Source organism: Moschus berezovskii, chromosome 19 (genome assembly GCF_049115385.1).
Source record: "Moschus berezovskii isolate FMDL1 chromosome 19, NW_MosBer_1.0, whole genome shotgun sequence".
Taxonomy (NCBI): Eukaryota; Metazoa; Chordata; class Mammalia; order Artiodactyla; family Moschidae; genus Moschus; species Moschus berezovskii.
This window is the reverse complement of record NC_142478.1, coordinates 2,432,317-2,448,153: the sequence shown is the minus strand read 5'-3', so window position 1 is coordinate 2,448,153 and position 15,837 is coordinate 2,432,317. Positions and strand designations below refer to the sequence as shown.

The 15,837-nt window shown below is 38.6% G+C and overlaps 1 protein-coding gene across 5 annotated transcripts in view; it reads right to left on the bottom strand.

The window, feature by feature from the left end:
* KLHL2 (kelch like family member 2) overlaps nucleotides 1-15,837 on the bottom strand; it is a 167,614-nt gene that overhangs the window by 16,662 nt on the left and 135,115 nt on the right. For all 5 annotated transcript variants that reach the window (XM_088827900.1, XM_055405729.2, XM_055405730.2 and 2 more), the window contains 4 exons: nucleotides 13,698-13,807; nucleotides 7,834-7,950; nucleotides 6,475-6,624; nucleotides 691-808 (listed from right to left, as the gene is read on the bottom strand). In XM_088827900.1, coding sequence (XP_088684026.1) covers nucleotides 691-808; nucleotides 6,475-6,624; nucleotides 7,834-7,950; nucleotides 13,698-13,807 — 495 coding nt within the window. The remainder of the gene's footprint in view (nucleotides 1-690; nucleotides 809-6,474; nucleotides 6,625-7,833; nucleotides 7,951-13,697; nucleotides 13,808-15,837) is intronic.

Sequence of the window (15,837 nt, the reverse complement as noted above, 5' to 3'; positions counted from 1 at the left end):
GCAGTTTTGGCTAAATTAAGGTCCATTTCAACAAATGTTTGAAAAGCAGATGCTTGGAAGAAAGCAACTGTGGCTTACAGCTAAGTTAGGAATTTCTTAGTAATAAGTGTCCCAAGCTAAAGAATTCCTTCTCAATACTTCAACAAAGGTAACTAGGAAAATATCCAGCAAATTGCTAGCTACTCCACCTTACATTGCTGCTGCTAAGTCACTTCAGTCGTATCCGACTCTGTGTGACCCCATAGACGGAAGTCCACCAGGCTCCCCCATCCCTGGGATTCTCCAGGCAAGAACACTGGGGTGGGTTGCCATTTCCTTCTCCAATGTGTGAAAGTGAAAAGGGAGAGTGAAGTCACTCAGTCGTGTCCGACCCTTAGCGACCCTACGGACTGCAGCCCACCAGGCTCCTCCATCCATGGGATTTTCTAGGCAAGAGTACTGGAGTGGCTTGCCATTGCCTTCTCCGCCACCTTACATTAGAATCAGAAAAAAATGTAAATTAAAGAAAGAAGCTGCTAACTCTATCAATGTCTTGTGAGTTGTATGAGGCTCCTGAATCACTGTTTAATCACATAGCTATTTTCATCAAAGTTTTCCCAATAAAGATTCTTCTGGTTAGTAAGATAAGACCTGAGAGGAAACTCCCAATGACCCAGCAATAAGGAAATGATCATAGTGCATCATGCTTACCTGCCCTACATCTCCTAGAAGGCAATTCTGCTACTTGGTGCCATCGCTCTTCTTTGAAGTCATAGCATTCCACACTTCGAATAGCCTTTGGTGCTTGGCCCCCAACCACCACCATTAACTGGAAGGGCAGAAGTATAAGCACTTGAACAAACAACTACTGCATTCTCAGGGATTTAAAATGTCTTACTGATACAAAGACAATGACATGAAGAGTATTAGGATGAAGATGGTAGGGTGAGCTGGGGGAAAACAACCACCTAATAAACATTTAATAAACATCACCAAAGGGGGCACACATATGTTAGAACTACAATTCTATTTTCTAGCACATTTAGTTAAAAATAAGGATATCAGAAACTAAAATAAGTTTCTGATCCTTCAAGCAAAAGCAGTATTTAAGCCAAAAACAGCAGGCAATCAGCACTGGCAAGGCTGCAGTATGTCATAGGGCTTGCTATAAACTAGATCCCAGCTTTGTAATGACCAGGGATTAGATCTCCACAACCTAGGAGAGCAGACAAAAGTGAAATTTATGTTAGTGGGTAGATGAGGTGAAGAGGACAGTATGGTATTAAAAGAAAGATGGAAGAAGAAGAAGAAGAAGAAGAAAAAACAAACTACTGAAAAAGGAGTACTAATTAAATTTAAGTTCATTAGAGAGTACAGATTGCTAGATATCAAGTAAAGAGATCTCCATGGACGTCCCACAAATAAAACAAACAAGAGGTCAGATAATGGAGATACTAGAAATCATAACGAATGAGCAGAGAATAAGTGAGGTCAACTCAATTCACCAACTATTTATTAAGTGTCTATCATCTGTGTTTAATCAGAACTGTGCTAAGGTGTTCTACATAAGAAATGTAAGACATGGTCTCTATCCCTAAGAGCTTACGGATTTCACTAGGGAGACAAGATTCTAAAGTAGTTCAAGAATAATATACAATTATATATGATTATAGACATTAACTGCTATTCCTGATCAGAAAATAAAATGTAGCCATAATTTATGAAAACTTCCTGGAGGGGGAGAACCTTTAGAGACAGACGGAAGTTAGCAATCCATGTGTTTGTCTTTTGATGAATGTGAATGAGCACACTGAGCGCCCTTTGGACAGCTGTCTATTCAGAAGAACACAAAGGTCAATGATGCCACAAGCAGAACACTGTAAAGAATGGTAGGGGCCTTTCAAGCGAAAAGTCAGATTACCACAGGAAAAAGAGTGTTCCAAAGAAACAAACACTCACGCAAAAGATGGAATGATTCATAGACACAAAAAGGGGAAGTTTGCACCTTGACTGACTAATGACCTACTTGTACTTAAAACTATAGCAAGACGGTTACACAGAAATCAAAGTAAATCCTGTTTCCAAAAAGAAGCCTATTCTAGTAATTTACAGGAAAGGAGAAAGGATTTTAAAGGTCTTAAAAAGAAGATTGGATATGGCACAAATATATAAGTTTTGTCAGACCTGTCATTCCCCTAGTATTGAATGCAAATAAATAAAAGGCAGAATTAACAAAGAAAATCTGCATTACCCTTCCTTACTATTCCTAAAGGAAAAAAAGCGAGGGGGAAAAGTTGTGAAATCACAGAGGTGCAACAGACAGTAAGATCAATCCTGTACCTAGGGATCTATAGAAGATCTATCTGTGCTTAAACTTTTAAACTCTGCCCAGCAGTTACACAACAGTTAGAAGAGGATTGGTTAACATCGCTGATGAAGATCAGTTAAAAAAAATCTCTAAAGGAACTACTTTTCAAAAAATCCTTGAGAGACAAAATAGTTAAATAGATTTCATGATTCGCAACTATGAATCTTAAGATTTCCATGCAACAGTTCACTTCCTGTAGAACAAAATGGGAAGGGAAAACGTGCTGATGACAGAGAAAGGCAGTACTACCTGTCCTCCACTCACCCAAGAGAAGTAAAATGGGATGAGGATTTGGAATTCCAAAAATCAGAGATAACCAGGAAAGGAAGAAGTATAATGGGAAGACGAGACCAGGGATATCTGTATGAGATCAAGAGACAGTGCTATTACCATCAAAAGTGTGTCATGACTCTGACATCTCAATTGTTTGTAAAACACAGCTGGTTTCACATGAGAAAAACCATACTTATTATGCTAATATAAAGGAACAGAAAACTATGAAGACATGTGTATGGAAAAATTAAATATGACATATTTAAGGAAGGTAAGAAGTAGGGAGTTATACAAAATCAAGTGAGCACCCTGAAATGTAGATCAATTAAACTTGGTTCTTTCATTTTCTTCACGTATTAAATATTAGTTTAGTTTAAATTGCCTCCTGAAATATCAAGTTTAGATATCCTGGGTAAAATAAAGAAAAATAGACAGAAATAATATGATAGCATTTACAAAAATCCAGATTCCAAATAGAAAAAGAAGCTAACAATAACACGGGACTTCCTTGGTGGTTCAGTGGTTAAGAATCTTCATTGCAATCCAGGGGATGTGGATTTGATCCCTGGTCAGGAAACTGAAGTTCCACATGCTGAGAAGCAACTAAGCCCGCACAACACAACTACTGACAAACAGCGGAAACAGTGACAAACTTATTCTGGGGGGCTCCAAAATCATTGCAGATACTGACCGCAGCCATGAAATTAAAAGACGGTTGCTCCTTGGAAGAAAAGTTATGACCAACCTAGACAGCATATTAAAAAGCAGAGACATTACTTTGCCAACAAAGGTCCATCTAGTCAAGGCTATGGCTTTTCCAGTGGTCATGTATGCATGTGAGAGTTGAACTATAAAGAAAGCTGAGCGCCGGAGAATTGATGCTTTTGAACTGTGGTGTTGGAGAAGACTCTTGAGAGTCCCTTGGACTGGAAGGAGATCCAACCAGTTCATCCTAAAGGAAATCAGTACTGAATATTCACTGGAAGGACTGATGCTGAAGCTGAAACTCCAATACTTTGGCCACCTGATGAGAAGAACTGACTCATCTGAAAAGACCTGGATGCTGGGAAAGACTCAAGGTGGGAGGAGAAGGGGACGACAGAGGATGAGATGGTTAGATGGCATCACCGACTCAACAGACATGAGTTTGAGTAAACTCAGGGAGTTGGTGATAGACAGGGAAGCCTGGTGTGCTGCAGTCCATGGAGTCACAAAGAATCGGACACAACTGAGAGACTGAACTAAACAATAACACATAGTAGCAAAACATACACAGTTGTTCATTATACTGTCCAAATCCAAGAGTGCCTTACACAATCCCAAGACAGTTTACTAAAGATACAAAACTAATGTCTGAGCTATAAAAAGATTTATCTTAGGCAAATAAGTATGAGTCCACAGAATCAGAGACTAATAAGTCACTGGCATGGTAGAAATATTATCTATTATTCCAGGACTGCTACCACATTTTGTCTGTTGTGTCTTATTGTGATTATAATAAAACGCGTCATTACTGTTAATCATGTTGCTTCATTCTTAACTATCTAGTTAGAATTAATCTTGAATATAGCCCCTCTAAAATGACAAACAGTGCTACTGTAAAAGTATCCAGTAGAAGCACTTTTCAAAAATATGTGCAGATAAATAAACTTTCAGGAGAGACAATGCAAATATAAAAGTAGCAGCAGCATATCTCCCTGCTGCCTGTCAGGACTGCCGCCATACTCTCCAGTCAGCCTGAGAGAGCAGAAGAGAACCTTCATGGGTTGGCATACCCACCATAAAATCAAAGCTAAAGAACTGAGAAATCCAAAGTTTAATACAGTTGTGAGGGCCATCCAAACCCATAGGCAGAGAAGAGCCCAGAGACAGTGTCAACTGAACAGATGATCACAAAAGAGAAAATAATTGACAGGAGTTCACCAAGAACTCTTTAGAATGTTTTCAAAAGTAGCATGCTTATTACAGAAATTAGAAGAGAATTAGCTTTCACTCTAAAGGTTAAGGCATAGCTAAAGACAGCAAAGCTAAAGATGCCAGCTAAGGGAATATACAGGTTAAGAAGAGACCTTTTACAAATATGAAATGTTTAAAAAGTATTAAAGATAAGACAAACCTTTTAGAAGGAAGTTAAAAAGACCAGCATAAAAGAAATAATAATTCAAATGGGCTAAGGCTATAGACGGCTTTTATAAATCTGTATTTTTTTGTAAGAACAAAAACTGACACCAAACAATATAGACAGATATGAAGTAATGAAGACTTAATAGAGATGACTTCTTATAAAAGGAGGTAAAAGGTATTTGGAAAATGTAAACACTTATAAAATCAGCAGATCCAGATGGCATGCATACTAAGGTATTAAGGGAACTAGCTAATGTACTTACTGAGCCACTTACAATTATTTTTGAAAAATCTTGGAGAACTGAGGAGAGATCAGAAAATTTAAAAACGGCAAATACCAATTTTCAAAATAGGGTAGGAAGTGAGTGCCTTGTAAATATCTTTTAAGTGACAATAATTCTCACTAAAACTTTAGAATATTTTGAGAAAAGCATTCAAACTTCTAGGAGCCTATGAAATGATGAGTAACACACAGAGGGATATTAAAAAAAAATCATGCTAAATTTGAAGCTATATGATCCTAGATCTCATCAGATGCTATTTGCCAAATTACTTTTTTTGGTTTAGATAATAAACACAATAATGTGGACTGACACTTCCTATAAATGGACTATATTGGTAAGTGGGTGTTTCTAATGAGGAATCACCAGGAAGAGTACTGAAGTCCATTTTAAATTATTTACTAATAATTTAGAAAAAAGGAGGGAGTAGCACACTGGCAAAATATAGTCAGTTCTAAATTGAGAACTCCTAACACTGGGCAAAACAGAAAAACACTACTAATATGGAATTGAAGCAATTAAAATGAAGACTCAAAAAAAAAAAAAAACTTGAAAAAATACTAAATAAAAGTATTAAAGTGAAAGAATATAAAAGATATAACTTAATGGAAATATAAAAAGTAATAACTAAAGATGATATAAGAAAACAGTAGATAACAGATTAATTCTTATTTCTTAATCCATCATTGCCCCCAAACACACGAGAGCTAGAAATCAATACATAAATACAAGTATTATATTATGTATGGATCATTTTGATCAGACCATACACAAAATGGTGCTTAAAGTGCTGGCCTCCTAGTACTATAAAGATGCAAACAGAGCAGAAGAAACTGCAAACAGAAAAGACAGAAATGAGGGGTTATTTGTAAAGAAAATTTAACCAGTAAGAAATGAATGGCTTCAACTAAAAAGATAAAGGTAGAATACAAACTTTCACATAGGAAATTTAGGAACACTGGAGACCTGGGAAGACATGGGAAATCTACACTGAAATGGCTATGTATGATGTGTGAGTGAATCATCAAACTGTGTATTATTTGTACACAACAGACAATAAGAGGGAACAAAAGGAACAAACTAGCATCCTTAGTTGTAAGCAATTCTGTGAAACTAAATTTCACTTATCAACCAAACATGTAGCTTACAAAGAAATCTTTAGATCTACATATTCTGATTATCCTCTCTGCTGTTAACTAGACCTGAAGAAACTCAGAAGGGATAAATACCAGTTACCTCTGTTCCAGAAGAGCAATATCATGTGGTTTATAAAGATTAAATGAGTCAAACAATGCCCACCCTCCACAGACAAAATCAAAAAAGAAGTTGAATTACATATACTATAATGAATTCCAGGGCACATGGAAATTCAGATGAGTAAAATACATTAAAAGCCTCATTATGGGCCTTTCAGATGAGGTAGTAACAGGTATGAACAGCAGATCCTACTTTGGGAAGGTTCATGGGTGTCCTCAGTCGGGTCCGGACACTCTTCATTAATACACGCTGCTCTGTTGGTAGCAGATGGTACTTCATAGCTTCAATGAGGTAATCTTTGCAAGCACTGCTATTCTTCACCAGTGCTTCTTCCTCAACCCTCTGAAAGAAGAAAACAGACTCATGCTATGAGGGAATAGCTACTTCATGATAAAATGACAAAGAAACAAGTAAAGAAGAGGAAAAAAGAATAACTATCTTCTGGTTCAGTCTAAAAGTTACAGAGGCAAGTTTATAAATATCACTAAAAAAAATGCTTGACTATCTGGTCTGCAGAGAAAAATATATAAGTAATACAGAAGAACTGCAATGAAAATCATATACTTCAATGTCAGTTATAGAATAATCTTTAGTAGTACTATGTTCATCTATTTGTTATCTTTAAGCCAAATTAAGAAACAGTTTAAGCCAAACATTAAGAAAAATTAGAAAATTGAGATAATGAGTCCTTCAGGCAGGGGAGGTAATATTATAAAGACAACCTTTTAAAAATTGAAAAAAAAAAAAAAATCCAGTAAAGTGATTCAAAATACTTTATAACAATGTGCCTATACCACAAATAAATCTTGTCCCTCCTATCCCTATCCTCAAGTGCAGGATAGGCTTCTTCTGATTTCTTTTTTTTTTTTCTGTTCATTTTCTTAAGGGCGGAGTACCAGTGATTACACATGTAACAACAAGTAAACAAGCTTCAAAAATTCTAAAATGTTTGGATCTAATGCTAATAAAGAAACGCTTGTTCAAATTGGTAAATGGCAGAGACCGACACAACACTGTAAAGCAACTGTCCTCCAGTTAAAACAAGTAATTTAGAAGAGTTTCACTGGATGGTGTCAATTATAAATTAAAATGTCGAAATGACCCTAGTATAAAGGAACGCGAACAATAAAACAGTCAATTTAAAATTGTTCAGAGACTACTAAAGATCCATTTATTGCTATTTGTTTCAAATAACCTGGTTTTCTTCAGCTTAGAATTCCATTCTATTCCACTCCATTCACTAATTAGAGGAGGCTATCGGAAGGCAAAAGAGAAGCAGACATGACACAGAACAACAGGTGTGGTTTCTGCATGTACTCACATCACCACAGACAACGCTTCCACAAGCTCCAGTACTTGCTTATGCAAATCAGATACTGGGGAGAAGCAAACTTTAAGACTGGGAAGTAGCCCAAGAGGCAGCAGTTGCTGAGGACATCAGGTATATTCACTGTCCTATGCCTGGTTACCACTGTGTAACGGGAATCTACATACTATTGCCCCAGTGACACGGTGTGAGTGCATACTTATGTGTTCTGCAAACACTTTTACCTGAACTAAATATTCCCGAGGAAGCAAAGGTAACCGTACATGTTCCATCAGCCGAGCCATAAATTCTTGCCTCACATCCTTGTCATGATTCACCCAAGCTATTACTGCTTCAAATACCTTGCAGAGAATATGGGGGAAAGAAAAGTAATGAGTTATATGTACCAAGGTATCTGAATAAAATACAAGGAGATTACATTTTATATAAAACTTTTGCTAAGACATCCAAGTTTTATCCACACTTTAAGTTTTTCAAATCATGACTATGCTGTTGTTGTTTAGTTACTCAGTTGTGTCCAACTCTTTGTGACCCCGTGGACTGCAGCACACCAGGCCTCCCTGTCCTTCACCATCTCCCCAAGTGTAAGCTGCAGGGGCCAATCTAGAGGAAGAGGTTCAGCGTGGAACCTGTTAAACTTTGCTCAAACTCATGTCCATTCAATCGGTGATGCCATCCAACCATCTCATCCTCTGCCATGCCCTTCTTCTCCTGCCTTCAATCTTTCCCAGTATCAGGATGAGCTGATACTCATGAGCTGATACTCAGTGAGCTGGCTCTTCACATCAGGTGGATGGCCAAAATACTGGTGCTTCAGCATCAGTCCTTCCAATGAATATTCAGAGTTGATTTCCTTTAGGATTGAACGGTTTGATATCCTTGCTCTCCAAGGGACTCTCAAGTCTTCTCCAACACCACAATTAGAAAGTATCATTTCCTTGGTGCTCAGCTTTCTTTATGGTCCAACTCTCACATCCATACATGACTACTGGAAAAACCACAGCTTTGACTAGATGGACCTTTGTCAACAAAGTAATGTCTCTGCTTTTTAATATGCTGTCTAGGTTTATCATAACTTTCCTTCCAAGAAGCAAGCATCTTTTAATTTCATGGTTGCAGTCACTGTCTGCAGTGATTTCGGAGCCCAAGAAAATGAAATCTGTCACTGTTTTCACTTCTTCCCCATCTATTTCCCATGAAATGATGGGAATGGATGCCATGAATTTAGTTTTATGAATGTTGAATTTTAAGCCAGCTTTTTCACTCAACACCACTCTATCCACACAGCCACTGATGGACATTTAAGTTGTTTCCACATCTTAGTTATAGTAAAAAAGCAAAGGGGAATGTAGATATTCCAAGACTCTGTTTTCATTTCCTTTGGATATACACTCAGAAGTGAGACAGCTGGATCATATGGTAGATCTACTTTTAATTAAGTACATACTTTAATAAGCATGTTTAGTGCTTTTATATATTTAGTGAGTACTTTTCTCTGGGTATTTACTATGTATTTCACCAAATACATTATCTAATCTTCTTGAACTTCAGTGACAGAGGTGATAATTTGAAGATATATGATCTGCTTCATTGTTGACAACCTTTCCAAACTGAACTTGGTTCTACTAGATTAAAATCTCAAGTCCCTTTTGAATAAAGCACCCAAATAATAAAACAAAGTGATACCTGGAATAACAATCATCTACTCTTAGCATTTTTGGCTTTTTCTTTGGGTTTGCAAAATGCTGGACCACATACTTCTAAATAATCTGCAGAACAGATTAACTTTCTTTCATCATAACAGCAGAATACATTAAAATGTGATATTTAAAATCTTAAAAATCTAAATAATAATGGCATTAAAACATATGCCTATGAGAAAGTTAATAAGCTATTAAGAAGATGGTATTTAACCACATAATTTCCTTCCAGACTGATGAGAATATAACCAAATAATCTTTAAAGGGTAACAGAAAATGTTTGATAATATGTAAATGAATAACTAGGGAGCAAAAATTAGGCTATTGTACTGCAGTGCCACAGGACTGGAAAAGGTCAATCTTCATTCCAATCCCAAAGAAAGGGAATGCCAAAGAATGCTCAAATTACCGCACAATTGCACTCATCTCACACGCTAGTAAAGTCATGCTCAAAATTCTCCAAGCCAGGCTTCAGCAATATGTGAACCGTGAACTCCCAGATGTTCAAGCAGGTTTTAGAAAAGGCAGAGGCTCCAGAGATCAAATTGCCAACATCCGCTGGATCATGGAGAAAGCAAGAGAGTTCCAGAAAAACATCTATTTCTGCTTCATTGACTATGCCAAAGCCTTTGACTGTGTCGATCACAAGAAACTGTGGAACATTCTGAAAGAGATGGGAATACCAGACCACCTGACCTGCCTCTTGAGAATCCTGTATGCAGGTCAGGAAGCAACAGTCAGAACTGGACATGGAACAACAGACTGGTTCCAAATAGGAAAAGGAGTACGTCAAGGCTGTATATTGTCACCCTGCTTATTTAACTTATATGCAGAGTACATCATGAGGAACGCTGGGCTGGAAGAAGCACAAGCTGGAATCAAGATTGCTGGGAGAAATATCAATAACCTCAGAGATGCAGATAACACTACCCTTATGGCAGAAAGTGAAGAGGAACTCAAAAGCCTCTTGATGAAAGTGAAAGAGGAGAGTGAAAAGGTTGCCTTGAAACTCAACATTCAGAAAACAAAGATCATGGCATCTGGTCCCATCACTTCATGGCAAATAGATGGAAAAACAGTGGAGACAGTGTCAGACTTTATTTTTTTGGGCTCCAAAATCACTGCAGATGCTGACTGCAGCCACGAAATTAAAAGACGCTTACTCCTTGGAAGGAAAGTTATGACCAACCTTGATAGTACGTTAAAAAGCAGAGACATTACTTTGCCAACAAAGGTCCATCTAGTCAAGGCTATGGTTTTTCCCACGGTCATGTATGGATATGAGAGTTGGACTGTGAAGAAAGCTGATCGCCGAGGAATTGATGGTTTTGAACTGTGGTGTTGGAGAAGACTCTTTAGAGTCCCTTGGACTGCAAGGAGATCCAACCAGTCCATTCTAAAGGAGATCAGTCCTGGGTGTTCATTGGAAGGACTGATGCTAAAGCTGAAACTGCAATACTTTGGCCACCTCATGCGACGAGTTGACTCACTGGAAAAGACTCTGATCCTAGGAAAGGTTGGGGGCGGGAGAAGGGGACGACAGAGAATGAGATGGCTGGATGGCATCACCGACTCTGTGGACATGAGTTTGAGTGAACTCCGGGAGTTGGGTGATGGACAGGGAGGCCTGGCGTGCTGTGATTCATGGGGTCGCGGAGAGTTGGATACGACTGAGCAACTGAACTGAACTGAACTGAACTGCAAGTACAGAGCAAGACACTAAAAATAATCTACACTATAATTAACATTCCTCTTCAATTCATTCAGTCAACAAGTACCTTTATGTGCCAGATGCTAGAGATTAACAGGGTCCTGCCAATTTTATCTCCTGTTTCTTGATTCTGCTCTCTCTTCTCCACCTCTCTTTCTACCACCCTACACTAACCAGATCTTAACTGCACACTGGTAACTTCAGCATCCTCCCATCTGACCCTCACCCAACTTTTGATCTATTATGCACATCACCATTTTAGAGCTAGTCTCCAAAAATGGTCCCAAGTAAAACAATTTCTCTAGCATCCACACATTATACAGTAACCTCACACAGGAATCTAAGTTGGCCCCGAGAAACCAACAGGGAAGGTTGTGGAGGCAGTATTGTGGAGTCATATTTGTTCTGGTGTCTTGAAATGCTCCTTTGAGGGGAAGCCAGATGTCATGTAAGAAGTTTGATTACTGGTGGTGAGATGCCATGAGAGACCCAAGCCAATTACAAAGATAAGTGGGTGGGAGAATACCAGCCAACAATTGGCCCAAGAGCCAGACAACTGAGTGAAGGAACTATCCTGGGTGTTCCAGACACACAAGATGCCATGTGCAAAGGGACTGAAGCCTCAGGTATGTGGCTCCAGTTAGAACCATGCCACCTGTCAAGCCAACCCAGCTGAAGTCCCAGGCTCTGTAGAGCAGAGACACACTGTCCCCATATGCCCTGGATGAATTCTGTTCACAGATTGTGAGCCTAAGAAGATGGCTGGTGAGGTTGTTATGTAGTAGTAGAAAACCAGAATAGTCTCCACGACATGTCTACAGGGCAGGTATTATGGCATTCTCCTACTGCTAAGAACTTTTCAGATGCTCTTCATCACCAAGATAAAGTCAATTTTCTTTAACATGGCTGAGGAAGTATTTTATGTCATCTCCCATCTTGTCTCCAGCCACTGTGCCTACACACACAAACTCTGTGCCTATACACACAAACTCTGTAGTGCATGGGCACTATGCTGCTGCTGCTGCTAAGTCGCTTCAGTCGTGTCCGACCCTGTTTTACCCAGAGACGGCAGCCCACCAGGCTCCTCTGTCCCCGAGATTCTCCAGGCAGGAATACCGGAGTGGTTTGCCATTTCCTTCTCCAATGCATGAAAGTGAAAAGTGAAAGTGAAGTCGCTCAGTTGTGTCCAACTCTGTGCCATCCCAGAGAAGGCAGCCCACCAGGCTCCCCTGTCCATGGAATTCTCCAGGCAAGAACACTGGAGTGAGTTGCCATTTCCTTCTCCAATGCACGAAAGCAAAACGTGAGTGAAGTCACTCAGCCAAGTTCAACTCTTTGCGACCCCATGGACTGCAGCCTACCAGACTCCTTCGTCCATGGGATTTCCCAGGCAAGAGTACTGGAGTGGGGTGCCATTGCCTTCTCTGGTATAGGCACTATAGTATAAACTATAAAGATACACTATAAGCTCTAATCCTACTAAACCTACCAAATGCAATCATTTTTTCACATCTCTTTATATTTATGTATTCTGCTCCCTCTACCTGTACTGCCCTTTTCACTCCCACCCATCCTGTTTTCCTGGAAAACTCATACTCACTTTAAAAATACTCGGATCATACACTGGAGTCATGCTGAATTCCAATCTCTATCCAAGGAATGATTACATGCTATTGGATCCTCTACAGTATTCTGTGATCATTTATTACCTCACTGGTTGTTTTGCTAGTCATAACTAAGGAATTTTATGTTGTCAATCTTCTAATATCCAGAATTCCATAGCAATATCGGGTACACAGTAGAAACTCAACACACATCTATTAAACATGAATAGTTGTGTCTTCCTCTATATTTCTGGGATGTTAAAAGATTATACATTTCATGACATTCACATATTTTTTCATTTGATAACTATTATGAGAAATGTGTCTTGCCCCCAAGCAGGATGAATATCCTTGAGGAAGACAACTAAAGTTTATACAACAAGGCATAAAAAGGAAAAACTAAAGTTTCACTTCTTCGAAACACAGCCTGTGCATAAGCTTTTGTGCCCTGATTCCCACAAGGTATAAAACCTATCCAAAGAATAAAAGCCACTGAAAAGCTTCTCTCTCCACTGATATGAAAGGTGCAGGTGGCTGACAGCGGCAACTTCAAATCTGGAGAGAAAGGCTATACAGCCAGACAAAGGAATGGCACATGGCTCTGGCAGTGGGGGAAGAAAACATAGGGAGAATACTGTGTCAGCTGCAGGGCCCAGTCTAAAGGAAGAGGCTCAGTGTGGAACCAGTTAAACTTTGTCACCTGGGTGTCTTCCAACTCACAAGATGATGAAATCAGTTTGGTTTGAGAATATTATGTTTTAGATCACAATTCTTCCAGGTATCTATCTAAGCTGTGAGAAGAAATCTAGTTCCCAAAAGGTCTTTTGTTTCAGACAAGTTTAATCTGTGCAAGCTCTTGCTGTGGGGTCCAGTACAAAACTTCAGTGTCTAAACAGTTAGGGACGCTCCTATGGAATGAGAAGACAGTCATTTACACAACCAACAAGTCAGCTGAGTTTCTCAACTTCTGATCAAAGATAAACTGGCTGTCATAAAACAAAGCAAAAAAAAAAAAAAAAAAAAAAGGAAAAATACTATATCACTGTACACCAGAAAGAGAAAAATACACCTACCTTCTCTTCTGAAGAAATGGTAAGTTTGTCACTTGAGATTAAGCTGCACACTTGTTCAATGCCAAGGTTGAGAAATTCTTCACTGAGCACGACATCTGCAAAATGTTGCTCTGTTTGGAGGTTACAAAGAAAATCGATTCTATTATCATAGTTTCAAACTACTTAAAAAAGAAGAGGTTTTTCTTAATCTAACCTATGAATAATTCATACTAGTAATTAGTAACTAGTAATTAGTTATTAGTAATTAGAACTAGTAATTACAAACAACTCAAACAAATTCAGTGGCAGCCCAGGCAGGAAGGCTGCCTGACTGTACACTCAGATGGACTACTTTTATTAGGGGTTATTTTAGAGTTAAACATCTGTTCCTTATGTGTTAATAAGACTATCAGTATTGAAATCTGTAAAACCTTTTGTAAAATCAGATAAACGGCATGATGTATTATTCACACATTTGAATGTATTATGTAAAATATCAGAGGGCTTTAGAACATAATGATGTAAGGAGAGGAAGCTGCTTTATTTAAAAACTAAAGACTCAACTAAACAAACACATCTTAAAAGATGATCAGTCTGAATATATGACCATTATTTAAAAAACCAGAATTGGTTTATGATATAGATAGCTCTGGGCTATCCTGGTGACTCAGATGGTAAAGAGTCTGACTGCAATGCAAGGGACCTGCGTTAGATCCCTGGGTTGGGAAGATCCCCTGGCGGAGGCCATGGAAACCCACTCCAGTATTCTTGCCTGGAGAATCCCATGGACAGAGGAGCCTGGCGGGCTACAGTCTATGGGGTTGAAAGAGTCAGATAAAACTGAGTGACTAACACTTTCACTTTTATAGACAGCTCTGAATACTATGTAAGTAACTTATTTGGGGATCAAGTTATATACTATTTTATACCCTTACCTCCCTTCCAGAAACCAGTAAGATTAACAGTTGTTTAAAAAACTAAAAAAAAAAAAAAAGAAAAAAACAACCAAAACCCAAAAAACAACACCCCAAAACCAAAACAACACCTTTCTTTGATTTCACAAATATACTCATTCTTCCAAAGGGGAAGAGAGGACTATTAACACAACCAGTAACTTCAAAACTTAAATAAATAAATAATCATTTACAAAGTATCGTTTCCTCCTCACCCAGCTCTCATTTTAAAGTGTGAACTCACAAGGAAATGTGGTTTTCAAATCCCAGCTCTGCCATGTGCTAGCTTGTAAAACCCTGGGCACGTTTTGTAATTTCTCTAAGTCTTGGCTTCCTCAACTGTAAAATGGGGATAATAAAAATACCTTACATAAGAAAGACTGCTGTGAGAATTAAATACTTTAATAGCTTATAAATAAGCATCTAGAAAAGAAATGGCAACCCACGCCAGTATTCTTGCCTGGAGAATTCCATGGACAGAGGAGCCTGGCTGGGCTACATACAGCCAAAGGGATCGCAGAGTCAGATAACAACTGAGCATGCACACATGCACATGGTAAACGGTAAAGATCCAACAACTCAGCTCTTACCGTATTGTGCTACCTACATTCCAAAGTAAAAATCTGCCAGGAATTGTAGGTATTTTCTAGGTCTTTACAATTAACTGTATTCTACTAGTAATTTATTTCAAAGGTTTTTTTTAAAAAAAAGATTCAAGTACATGTTTTAACATAACATAAAAATGAATAGTTGGCTTCCCTTGTAGAAAACACAGGGCAAACCACGTCCCCAAGACTGAAGACATCAGAAGGAGAATACAGGGAAGTGCAGCTGATTGAAGCAGAGACTCACAAGTGGAAACCGCATGGGAACTTGTGCAAGTGTAGGAAAATCTCAATGTGGAGATTTAAGTGTTAAAAACTCCATGGGGACCCACTCACAGGGGGATTCTACAATACTGGGAGATTTCCTCCAGAAGCTCAAACAGGTTTCCACAGTAAATATGAGACAAGAACCCCCTGTAGCTTCTGTAGGGAGAGGAGAAATGAAACAATTTTGAAATACCCAATGTACTCTGTTCTTAATGTTACTGAATCGCAAGTCTGTGTGTCTGATGCACAGACAGACCCATCAATACTAAAACATTAGAGTTTGGAACAGAGAAAGGTTTATTACAGATTCATACAGGGAGACGGGTGGCCTACACC